This window comes from Mustela erminea, chromosome 1, assembly GCF_009829155.1.
Source record: "Mustela erminea isolate mMusErm1 chromosome 1, mMusErm1.Pri, whole genome shotgun sequence".
Lineage (NCBI taxonomy): Eukaryota > Metazoa > Chordata > Mammalia > Carnivora > Mustelidae > Mustela > Mustela erminea.
The window spans coordinates 125,780,404-125,795,401 of record NC_045614.1 but is presented as its reverse complement, the minus strand read 5'-3'; the positions used below and the strand labels follow the sequence as shown (position 1 = coordinate 125,795,401).

The 14,998-nt window shown below is 38.1% G+C and overlaps 1 protein-coding gene across 1 annotated transcript in view; it reads right to left on the bottom strand.

Annotated features, from left to right (window-relative positions):
- Positions 1 to 14,381, bottom strand: part of SLC2A2 (solute carrier family 2 member 2) — a 31,972-nt gene extending 17,591 nt beyond the window's left edge. Inside the window, exons 1-3 of the mRNA XM_032341380.1 lie at positions 14,158 to 14,381; positions 6,639 to 6,731; positions 3,588 to 3,850 (exon numbers count right to left, since the gene is read on the bottom strand). Coding sequence (XP_032197271.1) covers positions 3,588 to 3,850; positions 6,639 to 6,731; positions 14,158 to 14,172 — 371 coding nt within the window. The 5' untranslated portion in view covers positions 14,173 to 14,381. The remainder of the gene's footprint in view (positions 1 to 3,587; positions 3,851 to 6,638; positions 6,732 to 14,157) is intronic.
- Positions 14,382 to 14,998: the final 617 nt, after the last annotated feature.

The following is a 14,998-nucleotide window of genomic DNA, read 5'->3' as shown; positions in this document are numbered from 1 at the left end:
GGCTTCAGCCAAATGAAACTGAATTTGAGCTTCTGACCTCCCAAACTCTTAGGCAATACCTGTTGTTTCAGCCACTGTTTATGGTAACTCATTAGAGCAGTACTAGAAAACCAACATATGGAGAATGTCAACTACTCAAAGGGAGGGGAAACAGTGTTTTAGAGCTGGCCAGTTTCAGAGCTGCAGAGCAGAAAAAGGGCTATTTCTCTTTGAAGTGCCTTTTCTCTACTCAAGGATAGAGAGCAAACTAATTCAATAACTTTAAGAAATTGTTACTAGCTCACTAGTAGTATATATTCTGTTAGGGAGAAAAACTCTTAAAAGAGATAGCCTGAAAGTATATTTGATGCCAGGTTGCTCTAAAGTCCCTCTTCCTTACCAGCTAATGGATGCTGAAGCACTTTGTAAACTAAAGGATTTTAACTTCTGCTCAGACATGAGAAATGGACAAGAATAAATAATCCAAAAATACATGAAATCACTAAATCAGGGAAAAAGAAATACATTTCTAAGTGTATTTCTTCAAATTTTGCTCTAAATACTCCTGTTAGCACAGGGTTTAACACTGTCATAATAATGTCTTCATCATTAGCATCAGCATCAATATCACCATCAGCATTAAAGTAAGGCTACATTCAGTGCCTGCTTACTATGTACCAGGCATTGTGATAAATCCTCTATCTGTGCTCTCATGTAAACTCTCACAATAATCCCATGAGTTAGGTACTATTTTTTTCCTACATTGTAGATGGTTGGGAAAACATCTTAGAGAACCTAAGTAACTTGCTCATTTTCACACAACTATTAAGTGTCAGAGCCGGGGCTTGATCTGTGTGAAACCAACGATTAATGCTTGATTTTAGTGAGTTCCATTTTTATATAAAAGAAAATGCATTCAAAAGCAGGCTGTATCTACCTTCCTTTGCTTACAATACTGTGGATTGCACAGACCATTATCTCCTCCACCATATCATAGTAATTAAATTTTAAGTGCACAGCTTCTGGAAAAATTGACCCTGAGAAGCCAAATCTATAAAACAATGGCCACCGGCATTTATTGCCTACTACACTATTATAAGGAAATACTTTTTTTTAAAGGAGTAATGAAAAAATAAGTTTTTATTTACTTCTTTTTTATTGATAGAGCAGTGACCTGGTCAGTAAGAAAAAATCATGTCATTTCTTAGTGAATCTTCCTAGAAAAATAGTCTTATAGGAGAGACTGAACTCTTTTGTCTTAATTTTGATGTTAAAATTATTAATTTTGTGCTTGTTATTCATGGAGAATCCTTTTTCTACTGAGACTTGGAAGAAGCCTCACTTTTAGTTTACCATAAGTCATTTGATAAGTGATCATTTGACATTGTTTTGGGGTATCACCATTGTTAATGCTAAATTCCAATACTTGAGAGGGTATGCATCCTGTTTCCATCATAAGGACCTGAATTAAATACTTTAGTACATCACTGGACCTGTCAAAAATCTCATTTCTAAATAAGATGAGAACAAGGGCCCCTTCCTTCCTTCCTTCCTTCCATCTGTTTATCTATCCATCTATCTATCTATCCTCATGCCCACCTTGGGACTTGAACTCATGATCCTGAGATCAAGAGTCGCAGACACCACCAATGAGCCAGCCAGGCACCCTTAAATTTTTTCTTCAGGGGTGGGAAGAAGTATAAAACATTAGTAGCTGCTAAAAGAATTGATTGATTCATATTTTAAAATTTAACTTTGCTTAATTTTATTTATTTTAGAAATAATTAGTCTAGAAAATTTTCCAATTACTATGTAAACCAATTTGGTTCAAATTAAAATGATTTAAAATTTTTTGAACAATTAAAGTTGGTTTATGGACATTGTAACTTGCAGATTCTGATTTTTAAGTTTAGCTAAGTACCAGCAAATTGATAAAAATGTGAGAAACTATTATCTTTTATGGTAGAGGAATAATAAGAACAAGAATAATAAGAACAAGAGTAAAACTTGGGTTATTATACTACTCATTTTAAAAAAGATTTTATTTATTAGAGAGAGAGTGAGAGAGAGTATGAGAGCTATGTGAAGGGCAGAGGGAGAAGCAGACTCCCCGCCTGAGTAGGGAGCCTGATATGGGCTTGGCTGGATCCTGATCTTGGGTCATGACCTCAGTCAAAGGCAGACGCTTAACTGACTGAGCCAGTCAGGTGCCCCAATGCTACTCATTGTTGAAGAAAACTTCTTATAGTTTTATTATATAAAATCTCTAGTGCAAGAGGAAGAAATTATCAGAATTTTAATGAGAAAGATAAAATTATAATTTAGAGGTGTTACACACAAATGATGAATCATGGAACACTATATCAAAAACGAATGATGTACTGATGGTGACTAATGTAACATAACAAAAAAAAAAAAAAAGTGAAATCTTGTCTTTTGAAAAAAAAAAAAAGTAGGAATTTAAAAAATTAGATTGTAATCCAGAATTACTAAAATAGTTACTTACATCATTTACATCTTTAGAGGTTTTTGCATTTTCTAAATTTTCCATATTTCCATATTTATTTTTATCATCAGAGGAAGGGATAACTAATAAACAAAAGGTGGCATCAAAACAGAAAATAAATCTAAAAAACAAACGTGATTTTCTCATTTTATTTCCTCTCTCTGTGTGAGGGGGTAGAATCCCAGTTTAGTATGTCACATGACTAAGTGAATGAAATTTAAGTGTAAAGTAGTTCCAGAGACTTTTTTTAATTAACATTTAAAAAAATTAATTTGATAAAAATTAGAGCAAAGAAGTGGACACACTACTTGCTTCATCTCTGATTAGGGCTTTGAAAAACCAGTAGCAGCAGCTAAAAGCCCATGCCAAGTATATTGGGCAATTTGGAGTTGGGGGTATTGATTTGACCTTAGGACTTGACTGATCCAAATGCCAAATTCTAATTTGAAAATGAAAAATGATGTCTGAGCAATGGAGTGATTTGGTGAAGCAAACAATGGATTCCTTGGTTAAAAATTTCACTCTTGGCTCTGCCATTGAGTTCCTGAGTTAACCATTTGTATAGTGGTTTCTTAATATGTTTTATTTTTTTTTTTTTTTAGTTTTTTAAAGATCTATTTATTTGATAAAGAGAGAGAGGGAGCACAAGCAGGGGGAGGGGCAAAAGGAGAGGGAGAGTATCTCCAGCAGACCCCTCACTGAATGCAAAGCCTGATGGGCGGGGGGCGGGGTGGGTGTGCTGGGTCTCAGGACCCTGAGATCATGACCGAGCCAAAATCAAGAGTCAGACACCCAACTGACAGCCATCCAGGCACCCCACTATGTTTTGAAACTAACAAATTTAGAGAATCCAATCATTTCTGTAGAAATACACACCAAACTCACTTTTGCTATAAATGACTCCATGATTTAAGCAGACTAGGGCAACTGCTTGCTCCATTATTTGTGCTAAAACCTAATTCATAAGGTCATGAATTGAAAAAAAAAAAAAACAAACCAAAAAACTCTAAAGCTATTCCACAAAACGGAAGATGAAACAAAGTCTTAGAAACCCCAAATACTCAAGTTCCCATGTTTATGCTTATTTATGAAACTTGCCTACCTTCCAAGCTGATCTCCTAGCCACCCACCAAAGAATGATGCAATCATTCCACCAACTGCAAAGCTAGACACAGACAAGGACCAGAGCATGGTGATGAGGCTGGTAGATGCTGTAGTCTCTTCCTCTGCCAAAGGTGTTGGTATTGAATCCCCTAGGTATGGGACTGTGGTTATTTCCTTCGTACTGTTGATAGTATAGTTGTTGGTAGCTTTTCGGTCATCCAGTGGAATACCCAAAATGTATCCATAATGGGATATTATTACCTAAGGAAATAAAATAAAAATAGTTTCAACATTTCAAATATTCTATACACCTTTTTTTTTTTTCCTTTAGAATGTTTGTTAGCTGTTTAAAAGGGTCATCCCGATTATATGTGTTTTATACACAAAATCATGGACAAATTTACTTATAGTTGACAATATTCTGTAAAACAAAGGTTGCAAATTCCAGTGCCCACAGGAACTAGGCAGGAACAAGTAAGTGAAGGAGAACCTTGATAACTAGAAGACTGAACTACTGTCTCTACTATTGAGAATATAAAAGAAAGTGGGCAAGATTATAGCACTGGAGAGCATTTGCCCCACCTGAAGAAGGAAGCTGCAAATATGAGACTAGTATCGCATGACCTCTAATTTTCAAAAAAAAAAAAAAAAAAAAGAAGCCAGGAATCTGGGTTTTTATGTAAAATTCTTCCAAGTTTTAAATGCAGGAAGCTATTCAAATTGAAAAGGTACATTTTCACACCACTGTTACCTCTGCACAGCAAGGTTTAAATTGATTCATGTAAATATTCAATAGAAGCATTACTAAAGATAAGATGAAGCCAAAAATAAAGTTAGTATACCAAATATAAGCATTGGGTGCTATATCCTTGCTAGAAATATGCTACAAATTTACCAATAAACTTCCTGCAGCCAGCACAAGTAGGGGAAATCAATCACATATATTGATGAATTTCAAAGTTAAAAACAACTCAGTGACCCTTGCGGAGGGATTGATTCTGAAGGAGTTTCTTCCTCTGTGTCCTCCCAGATTTCGGTATGTAATAGAGTGAACATTTAAAACTAAGTTTCACAGAGCCATAGTTTATCCCATGTTTCAGTAGAGGCAAAGGTCCTACCAAGTATAATTGAGTAAAGTCACAGCCTTTGGGCTTCTTCCCTTGTCCTTCCTCTCAGTGTGCTGATTTGGTCACTATTCAGTGGCGCGAGAGGACCTCTGACAAGGACCTGGAATGTAGCTGCTCTAGGCTGCCAGTCATGGGCAAAGCCCTAGGTGGTAAAATCAGCTGAGTGAGGAAAGGGAATTGATATCCTCTTATGATAAAAGAAGTCTGACCAAGACATTTGCCTCATTAGCAGACCACTCTACATGGATAGTATGTACAGAAAAAAAGCTGGAATGTTCTCAGCTGTTCGTTCTATGCGGTAGAATAAGTATAGGTGATTTGTTCCAAATACTTTCTATAACAGGTATGTGTAGTTTTCACAATCATAAAAAGGTGTGATTTTAAAATAACCCTAAAATAGTGCCACGTGTCATCCCCCTAGCAAACACAAATGAAGCTGAACAACTATTCTTCTAGAATGATGTTTAAGGGGCTTGTTAAACACAGAAAGAGGGGCTCTAGAAAGGGCTTCGAGCCCGATGCTCATGGGGGAATACCTATTTTCAAGTCTGGCTTGACTAATTTTCCTTCTCTTTCCCTGGAGAAGATGATTAAATAAGATGCGAAAAGGTCTTCCAAAAAAGAGGTTCTGCTGATTCTAAATTATGGTGAAGCTGAACCAAATTTCAGGAAGGCTGCTAAATTGGCACATGTTGTCATCACCCAAAGGAAAAAAAAATGCTGTGACCCCCAGCATTGTTATCGAACTCTCTCAGCCTTGGAAAGAACACCAACTCGTGATAATATGTGGCATCCAGAGCCTAAGGAGCAACACTTTAAGGTGATAGACTGTGGTCAATACACATTTTCCTTGGAGTCCAACAGTGTAAGGGAAGCAGATGAAATATGGTATATTCATAGAGGGCACCCAACAAATGCTTTTACCTTCATTTTACACCGCTCCCCCACCCCCACCACGGCTTCTCTCCTCTCTCCCTCTCTTTCCTCACTAAACACTGTATTGAACACCTCCTTTATCCCAATCATTGTGCTTGGCGCTGGTGACAGGAAGGGGAAGAAGACATCTATCCTGCCCTAAATGACCTGACGGCCTTAGAGCAAAGGGAATGAAGTCTTGGTTCCCCCACTTATAGGCTGTGGGAGCTGAGAAAAATAACATCCTTCTCCTGTTTATTCATTGGGTACCAGAGTAGGGATGCACAAAATAAATGGGACAAAGGACAGAAATTACGCAATATTTTAAAAAACACCCATCCACATAGTTTACCATGGAGAAATCCAAATTTTGTTCGACTTCTTGACTATTACTTAGCAGTTATATATTATTTTACTTTGAACCATCTAGGAGAGACAGAATTAGGGGGAAGGATAGGAACTTTTTTAGTGTTAGGGCTCCTGAAGTCTTTCATCTGGCTTACAATTGGGATAAGGTTTTTGGAGGTTAGACTAGGGAGAACATATGTTAAAGCACCCGATGCACAGTGTGCTGGTGCCCAGTAAAAGTTTGCACATAAAATGAAATATATCCTTTTATTGCCTCTTCCTATTCCCCAGCATTTTTCATTCGTGTTTTTACTCATATATGGCTGGGAGCGCTGAATAAAGTCTGCAATAAGCTCTTAAGTTTTTCCAAAACAACATCTGTAGGCACATGGTATCCGGCTGGAGTTTTCTGTGAGCTCAGCAGCAGCAGAGTCAGAGATCAAGAATCGGTCATTGCCCTTTCTTTTTTTGTGAGGGTTATTGAAGAGTCAAGGCCAAGTTATCAGCTTTGAAACCACGCACGTGGTGCCTGACAAACACTGGGACTGTCCTATATTTCCCACGTGGGAAATCTATCTCTGTGTATGAGGAACACAGATCCCTCAGTCACTGACAGAAATTGCCAAAAAAGAGATTTGAACTGAACACGTTTCACTTGCCTCTTGAGGTGCATTGATCACACCAATGTCATATCCAAACTGGAAGGAACCCAGTACAGCAGTGAAGACAGTGAAAACCAAGGTCCCGGTGATCTGTGGGGAATGAAACACAGGGCTGGGAAACACAAGGCAATTTCCATTACCTACCGTCCTGTCAGTCTGCAGCTTGGACTTCTGGCAGGCTCCACAGGCTGGTTCTTGCTCCTTGGTACTCATTCACAGTGTGCCCTATGCTCCCAACAGGGGTCATTCATACGGGAATGTGAGAGGCATTCATCAAAGGCCCTACGTAAAGCTGAGAAAAGTTTGGGGCAATTTTTCCTAAGAGAGGAACCAAACATCCTTTTCCTTACACACACACATATATATATAAGATTAAAAATCAGAACTGAAGACTAGAATCGCCACCGACCAAAGGAAACCACTGTGATAAAACCAGCCAATTTATATCATTTGGAGAGATAAAAAAAGATACCAGTAACAAAGATCTAGGTGTCCTGGGCATTGCTATGGTACAAAAACACCTCAAATCTCATACAAGAGGCATCAGCCAGGCTTTATCATGACCACATCAATATCCTGGTGAGGATAATTTTTAAGATCTGCAGCTAGTTGAACCTAGAGTTATGGATTGAAGGATGTTATATTCTCTCCAACTTCATGTAGCTACAAAACTCAGTGTAGAAAGGGATGGAACATTCATTCCCTTCAACTCATAATTACATGTCTAGCCATCTTATAGAAATCATATTATCCACATGGAATCTCATATCAGGATATTTGATGCAGCAGTGCATGTGTGTGTGTCTGTGTGTGTGTGTGTGTGTGAGAGAGAGAGAGAGAGAGAGAGAGAGAGAAATAGCAAAAACTTTAGAAAGAACCAAAATGTCATTCAATGGAAAATGCCGAGATAGATTCAAATACAACATGATACATACAACATGTTATGTTGCAGCTAAAAAGAGCAATGCAATCATTTTGTACTGACTTATTAAGTGACAAAGGAAGTTGTGTAATCTTATTACATTTTTAAAAAGGCTTAAACCTGAGTATTCTTTGATTTGTGCATGTTGCATGTAAGTCAGAATATTTTCTTGAAAAAATAACAAAAAGATGACCATTGAGGAGGAATGTCAGACTAAAGAATGGGGATAAATGGGTATTTTTTCTTTTATTTATATGGTCAGACATTTTATAAAGAAATGATTTCCTGCATAATTACATAATTTAAATTTAAATAAATAACATGGGATATTGTAGAAACTTCATTGACCAAATGAATGAGTCATACCAACATGAATTCTAGTTCTCACTCTGATGTTTAGGAGTATGTGACCCAGACCACTTCTCCTATAGGATCTTCAGTTTTTCTCTAAGTAGAGGGGAATGATTGTAAATCCCTACTCCAGCATGAAGAGTAGGGTAGGTTATTAACCAAGTCCCCTCATTCCCTAATAAAGCTAGAGATCAAAATTTCACATCATCAACAAATCACAGAACCAGCCTGAGACCCTTGAAGTTACGGAATCTAGGGGTTCTAAAACCAGACCCTCTTTAGAGAGCTCGTTACAGGTGTAGCTTCCTGGGATTCACCCCAGACCTATGACTGGATTGGAAACTCTGTGGTGAGAATTGGGAATCTGTAGGTTTGTTCTATCTTTTTCCACTAATTCAGAATTAATTTCACGACTGTAGGCTTTTCTTCCCAGCACCTTTCTTCCTGAAAGGACTTAAAACTTTCTCCAAAGATATGATATTATATTATCCTACAAGAAGCATATATATCATATATCCATATATATCCCGAAAGAAGCATATATATATCATATATTATACATTATATATTGAGATATGTCATTATGCATATACATAATAAAATAATTACAAATAGGGCGCCTGGGTGGCTCAGTGGGTTAAGCCACGGCCTTCGGCTCAGGTCATGATCTCAGGGTCCTGGGATCGAGTCCCACATCGGGCTCTCTGATCAGCAGGGAGCCTGTTTCCTCCTCTCTCTCTCTCTGCCTGCCTCTCTGCCTACTTGTGATCTCTCTCTGTCAAATAAATAAATAAAATCTTTAAAAAGAATAATAATTACAAATAAATTCAAAGTATATTAACTATAAAATGTACCTGCACGTACACACACACACACACACAATATGCTACATGGTATGGGATTACTAGAGATTTTGAATTATCCTTTAATGTGTAACTAGATATCTAATACCTAGGGCCTCAGGCAACCAAAGCTAAAATGTGTTCCCTTTACTTGGTGGTTTCTCCTCAAGTCCTTTTTCCCCTTGAGCTGTTTCCAAGGACAGGCAATCTTATCCTTTCATTTTATTTGTAGGAAGTAACCATTAGCAGCAGTGAGGGGACCAGGAAGCACTTGGTAAGACTTCTACCCACTTCTCTGTTAGTCTCCATCACTACAGTCTAGACAATCTGATATTAGGTGCAATGCAAATACAACTTCAAGGCGTAATACTGGATATTTCTGCCTACTGTTTGGCTATTCATTGCTCTATGTGATCATCTCTTTTAACTGTATCAGTTTTCTCTTGCAGCTATAACATATGACACAAGTTTGTTATCTCACAGTTCTTGTAGATGAGAAGTCTGATACAAGTCTCACCACACTAAAATTGAGATGTTGGCAGCTGTGTTCCTTTCTGGAGGCTGTTGGGGAACATTTGCGTTGATGGTACAATTCTGTTTCTCATGGCTGGAGGACCAGGATCTGTGTTTTTGTGCTGGCTATAAAGTGAGGGCCGTTCACAGCTTCAGAGGCCACCACATTCCTTGAATAGTGGTACCCTTTCTTCATCTTCATAGCCAGAAATGGGCCAGTCCGTTCCTCATATTGTGTCTTGCTCATCCTGACTACAGCCGGAAAAGTTCTTTTTGAAGAATTTATGGTATTAGATTTGGCCTATCTGGGTAATCCAGGTTAATCTTCCCATCTCAAGGTCCATAATCTTAAAGACATTTGCAAAGTCCCTTTTGCCTTTTAAAGTAACATATTGACACTTATGAAGACCAGGTAATGGACACTTCTCACGGCAGCATCATCAGTGTCCCTATTTTATAGATAACTAAACTAGATTTTGGTCTCACAGCCAATAACTTGTACAATAATGATTTAGATCCAGGAGATGTGCTTTTAACTAATTGGTTATTTTGCATTTCTCAATGGTCAAAAATAGACATTCAAAAGTCAAGCACATCTAAAAATCTAGGATCATAATCTTTCTAAATAAAAAAAATCTAAGAGAGCACATATTCATAGAATTTGCCAAGTGTAATGCTAAAACCAAATCACCAACACCCACCAGTTTCAAGTGCATTTTGCCACTACCCACCACACAAATCCCTTGTTCCTCATCTACCCACAGAAAACGTCGGTGATGTTTCTGTACAAAAATATAGAAAGGAAAAATCTACTCAACAGCTCATCTGTAGCTCAGTTGAAGAAGATCATCATGGCCTTCCCACTTCCAAGTCATGATATACTTACCGGGTAACGGTTTCATCCCTGCATCTCCTTTTCTTCCTGTAGCAGAATGTCCAAGCACTTGGTGTCTTAGTGACTGCCCTTCCCACTCCATCCCTTGGCTTCTGTTTTCTGCTGGCTCTCTCCTCCTGCCCCCACCAGACAATCATATAGTTCCTTCCTTCTTATTTTAACAATCCAACTAGTCACCATGCCAATGGTGAGCAGGGGTGCTATAGAAATGGAAGTTAGGGGTGAAGGTGGTGGCCATAGCAAAGTTGGTTCCCCCATAAGCTTCATTGGCCCTCCCCTGCCACTCCAGATACACACACTAAGTCACAATAGTGTTAGCTGCTCCTACATTACTTTGTTAAAAATGAAATTTAATTTTCAAAGACTGAAGTTCTTTGGAGCTCCTTTCTCATTACTTTCTAATCAACTTGTTCTAAGTCATTACTGAAGCAATTCTGGGGCTGCCCCTAAGACCAATTTCTCATATTATAGGAATAATGAAAAAAAGGAACTATGAAGGAAATAGAGTTTTTTTTTTTTTTTTTAGAAATCTTAAGAGTTCTTGTCCTATGGTCTTACTGGATTCTTTTTCAGAGTTAGCTTTGGTCTTGCCATCCTGGGGCAGGAAGGGACTGCAGTTTCCCCACTTTAATTTCTAAGATAGAAATTTTACCCTAGTTGGTCAGGTAAGGAACAATGTTATCAATTTTAAGAAGGCTACTTGAATTCTTTTTTTTTTTTAAGATTTTATTTATTTATTTGACAGAGAGAGATCACAAGTAGGCAGAGAGGCAGGCAGAGAGAGAGAGAGAGGAGGAAGCAGGCTCCCTGCTGAGCAGAGAGCCCGATGCAGGACTCGATCCCAGGACCCCGAGATCATGACCTGAGCTGAAGGCAGCGGCTTAATCCACTGAGCCACCCAGGCGCCCCGCCTACTTGAATTCTGAACTGAAGTGATAATCCCAATATAGAAGTCTCTGAAACTTTGTATCTTTCCTTCTTCTCTCTCTCCTTCCTCCTTCCATCCTTCCTTCCTATCTTCCTTCCTCCCTCTCTTCCTCTCTTTCTTTCTGTTTTATTTCAGGTTTAATTTCCCTCTCTGAACCTTACCTTAAACTGGCTCTTTGCTTTCCATCTTTTCTTTTTCTGTTATGAAGTGAAAGAGATAACATTTATAGTCAATCTTCTATGTGTCTTGGTACTAGGCTTGGACAGAAAAGTTTTGTTTCTAAGAGGAGAAATTTCTGAAGACTGCTAAGTCTGAATGAACCCATCAGTTCTGCTCATTAATCTAATGTCTAAGAAGTTGACTCAAGGTTATGTTCATAGGAGCTGATGAAAGCAGTGAGAACTTAAGATCTTACTTTGTCCAGGCTCTGGGTTCTAAATGGTTTGGCTTGTTCTTTCAACAGCGCTGTAAGTAGTAGTTACTGTTATCACGTCACATATGGAAAAATCAGTAAGGAACTTGTCCAAAGCCACAAACCTAACAAAGTGGCTGAAGATCTTCAAGCTTTGTCTCTCACCTCTTCATAGGCTACAAGATATAAAGCCTGACTCTTAGCAAGACTGCCTTTGCTTAGAGCTTAACAATTTTAAGTTAGAGAAACTAGGTTCCACATCTGATGAAAGATATGCCGCAGGATAAATGTGGGAGTACACAGATTGGGCAAGTGGGTTGTTACTGCATGGGATTATAGTAAAGATTAAATAAGATACACGGTGTGGTCTTCCTATAATGAAAGGGCTAATAAACAATTGCATCTTTAATCACATTAGCATATCATTTATCTCTCTTGTCAACCAACTACTTGTCAGCCTCACCAAAAGTCTTCACAACAATACTACAAAGTAAAAGAAATTATCCCCATTTTGCAGGTGAGGAAACCAGGGCTTATAGAAGATGGAGTGATATGCTTAATACCATACAGCTAGTAAGTAACAGATATTCTAGCGTTTGAACCCAGAGCCGGGGTTCTTAAAACTCCCATTTCTAATAAAAAAAAAAAAAACATATTTTCAGGATCTACAGACTAACTAAGTAGGGAGGAGAAGCTGATGTCTCTCCTTTAAACTCCATAGCTCCAAATGCCAACCTAAAGGTGATTTTGCACCCAACTTTGGGAGAATCCAGGGGCCTCTTAAGCCATAGAATTTTCATGCTGAAAGGGACCTTAGAGAACAGAGGATTCTAGTCTAATTTCTTCATTTTTCACTTGAAGAAGCTGAATTCAGATCCTTTGTCTGAGTTACACCGTGCATTATTGGACATATTCAGTGTGAGAACTCGGGTCACTTAACCCTCAGTGCATGCTTACCCTACTTCTTTCAAAGTCTGGGCAGATTTACAAAGCTGAAACATCGTGCTTTACATCAATTCTCATTATTTCTGGCTACCATTGTTAGGCAGGTCCTTGATTCTCAAAAAAAGTCCTACAACAATTTCTAAAGCGAATTTAGTGGTAGTTCAAAATGAAGCTTGAGCATTCACAGTGTATCAGACACTGTGGTAAGCACATTACCTTCCCTTTTGCAATATCTTATATACTTTAGTTATTTGAACACTACCTTAATGATTTTCATCAAATCTACATACTATCTGTATAGTTACTAACTTAATATTTGTCTTTGTATCATCTTTAAAATGCTAACTACATTAGCTTTATCCTGGGCTATAATAGAAAATCTTGAAGTCCTAGTTATTTTTTTAAAAAAAAAAAAAAAAAAAAAAAAAGAAGTCCTAGTTATTTTTAAAATACATCATGTAAATACTTAACTATTAACATTAAAATGTTTGTCAGCTGTGTCTCTCAAATATTAGCTCATTTGTATATTCCCAGACTATAAAGAACTATTAGACTCCCTGCATTGCTTATCTTATATCCTCTTATTATCTCCCCATATGTTCTTTTGTCACAATATAGAAAACCCAAGCTCAGTTAAATAAACTTTGGTCTCACGATAGTTAAGTAGCACCAGCATACTCAAAATCCAAACCTGGCAAAGCACAAAGTCTGTGCTCCTAGCCTTGTCACTTACTCACATGAAATGCTCGGCAGAGTAAGTTACAACAGGTCAGAACTTCAGATATCCTACTCCTAACAGGGCCACAGATTTACCTACTTGTGTGATTGTATGAAGGGGTGGGCGTGTTTGGTTAGGGAAAACTTATAAGGGAACAACAGCACTATGACCTTTCATTTTTAAGTTTTTTATTTTGGAAAGTATCATATCTGCAGAGTAGCTGAAAAAGTAGGGCAATAAACACTTCATAACCTGTGTTCAAGAATGGTTAACATTTACATCTGGTTAACGTTCACTGTGTATGTGTGGGTATGTATGTTGTGTGGTTGGAATAATTTGAAAATCAGTTGCAGATATTAGTGTCACTTCATTCCTAAATACTTGAGCACGTACTCACTAAGAATGAAGACATTCTCCCACATAATTGCAATACCATCATCACATCCAAGAATGTAATAGCTATACTAATATTATCTAATGTAACAGCCCATTTAAAAAATTTCCCAACAGTCCCCATATTGTCCCTTACACTGTTTTCTTCTTTCCAAGATCTGAGATCACTTTTTGCACTTGGTTGTTAGTTCTTAGTCTCCTCTTATTTAGAACAGTCCTTCTATCTCTTGTTTTTCATTCATTGTCATTTTAAAAAAATTTCAGACTGATTTTCATGATTAGTTAGATTCTGGTTAATCTACCCTTTTTTTGCACATTTCTTCAGTAATATGGTTATGCAGATTTTTCTTCAGAGAAAGTTACACAGACTGTTCAGAAAACAGAGTAAATATCCTTAAAATTCTGAATAGATATATAAAATCCTGAATATGATATATATTTTAGCAGCTGAATGAACTATCAGTTGGCCAAGAGAAGTAGCTTCAACCTATGGTCGCTATACCCAACATCCCCCAAATCCTCCCTATGGTCACCATTGAACAAATCCCCCTGTTCATTTCCTCAGGCCAATTTAAAATGAACATAATGCTGCTTTACCTTATCTTCTGTCATTTTATCGGTTGAGAGTCCTCCTCTTAATTCCCAGTCCTGGGGTGAGTGTGGCCCATGCAACTGGCCAGCACCTGCCTTTCTCCGGCTTTCTACTAGTTATACATTAGAGGAGGAGGAGCAAGGCAAGGAAGCAGGCTGGCCATTACCTTTAAAGTCCAAATCTAATTTCAGCAGAGGCTGAATGTTGAGGAGAATCTAATCAATAAATGTTTTGCCTTAGTGACTTGTGGCTTCAGTGCTTGTGCACCAGCAAAAGAAAATGGGAGCAGGTCCCTCAAGTGTAAGTCACAACCCAGAGACGGTCACACTTTAACACATGTTGAATATGGCAGCAACCAGGGACAGGTGAAAAAAGAAAATCTTTGTGGCCTTTTGTAGAAGATGAGATGCTGGTTGGCATTTCATGTTGTGGGGGTGACAAAGACGAGGGACATGGGAGAAGTGCTGCACTCTGGTCTGCAGAGAACGAGTACTGTGGTGTTTATGCTTTAGAGCTGGGCTGCATGGCCAGAGGCCATTGTAGGCTTGAGTGGTTTCCCCGGGTGAGCTTTGGAGAGCCATGAACTTGGGTTTGAATCTCGAAATTTTGCTGGTGGTATTACCTTAAGCAATTGGCTCCCAGTGACTTTTCTGTGCCTTAGTTTTTTTCACTGAATAAAATGAAAATAACAGAACACACTTCGTTTTGCTATATGGGTTAAATATGATAGGAAAGTGGTTAGCCTAGTGCATAAGAAGTGCCCAGCAAAATGTTGGTTGTTATTGTTTTTGCTATTATTATTATTGGTTTAGTGTATGTTGAGAGGTGCTTGTTGGAGTGTAGAGT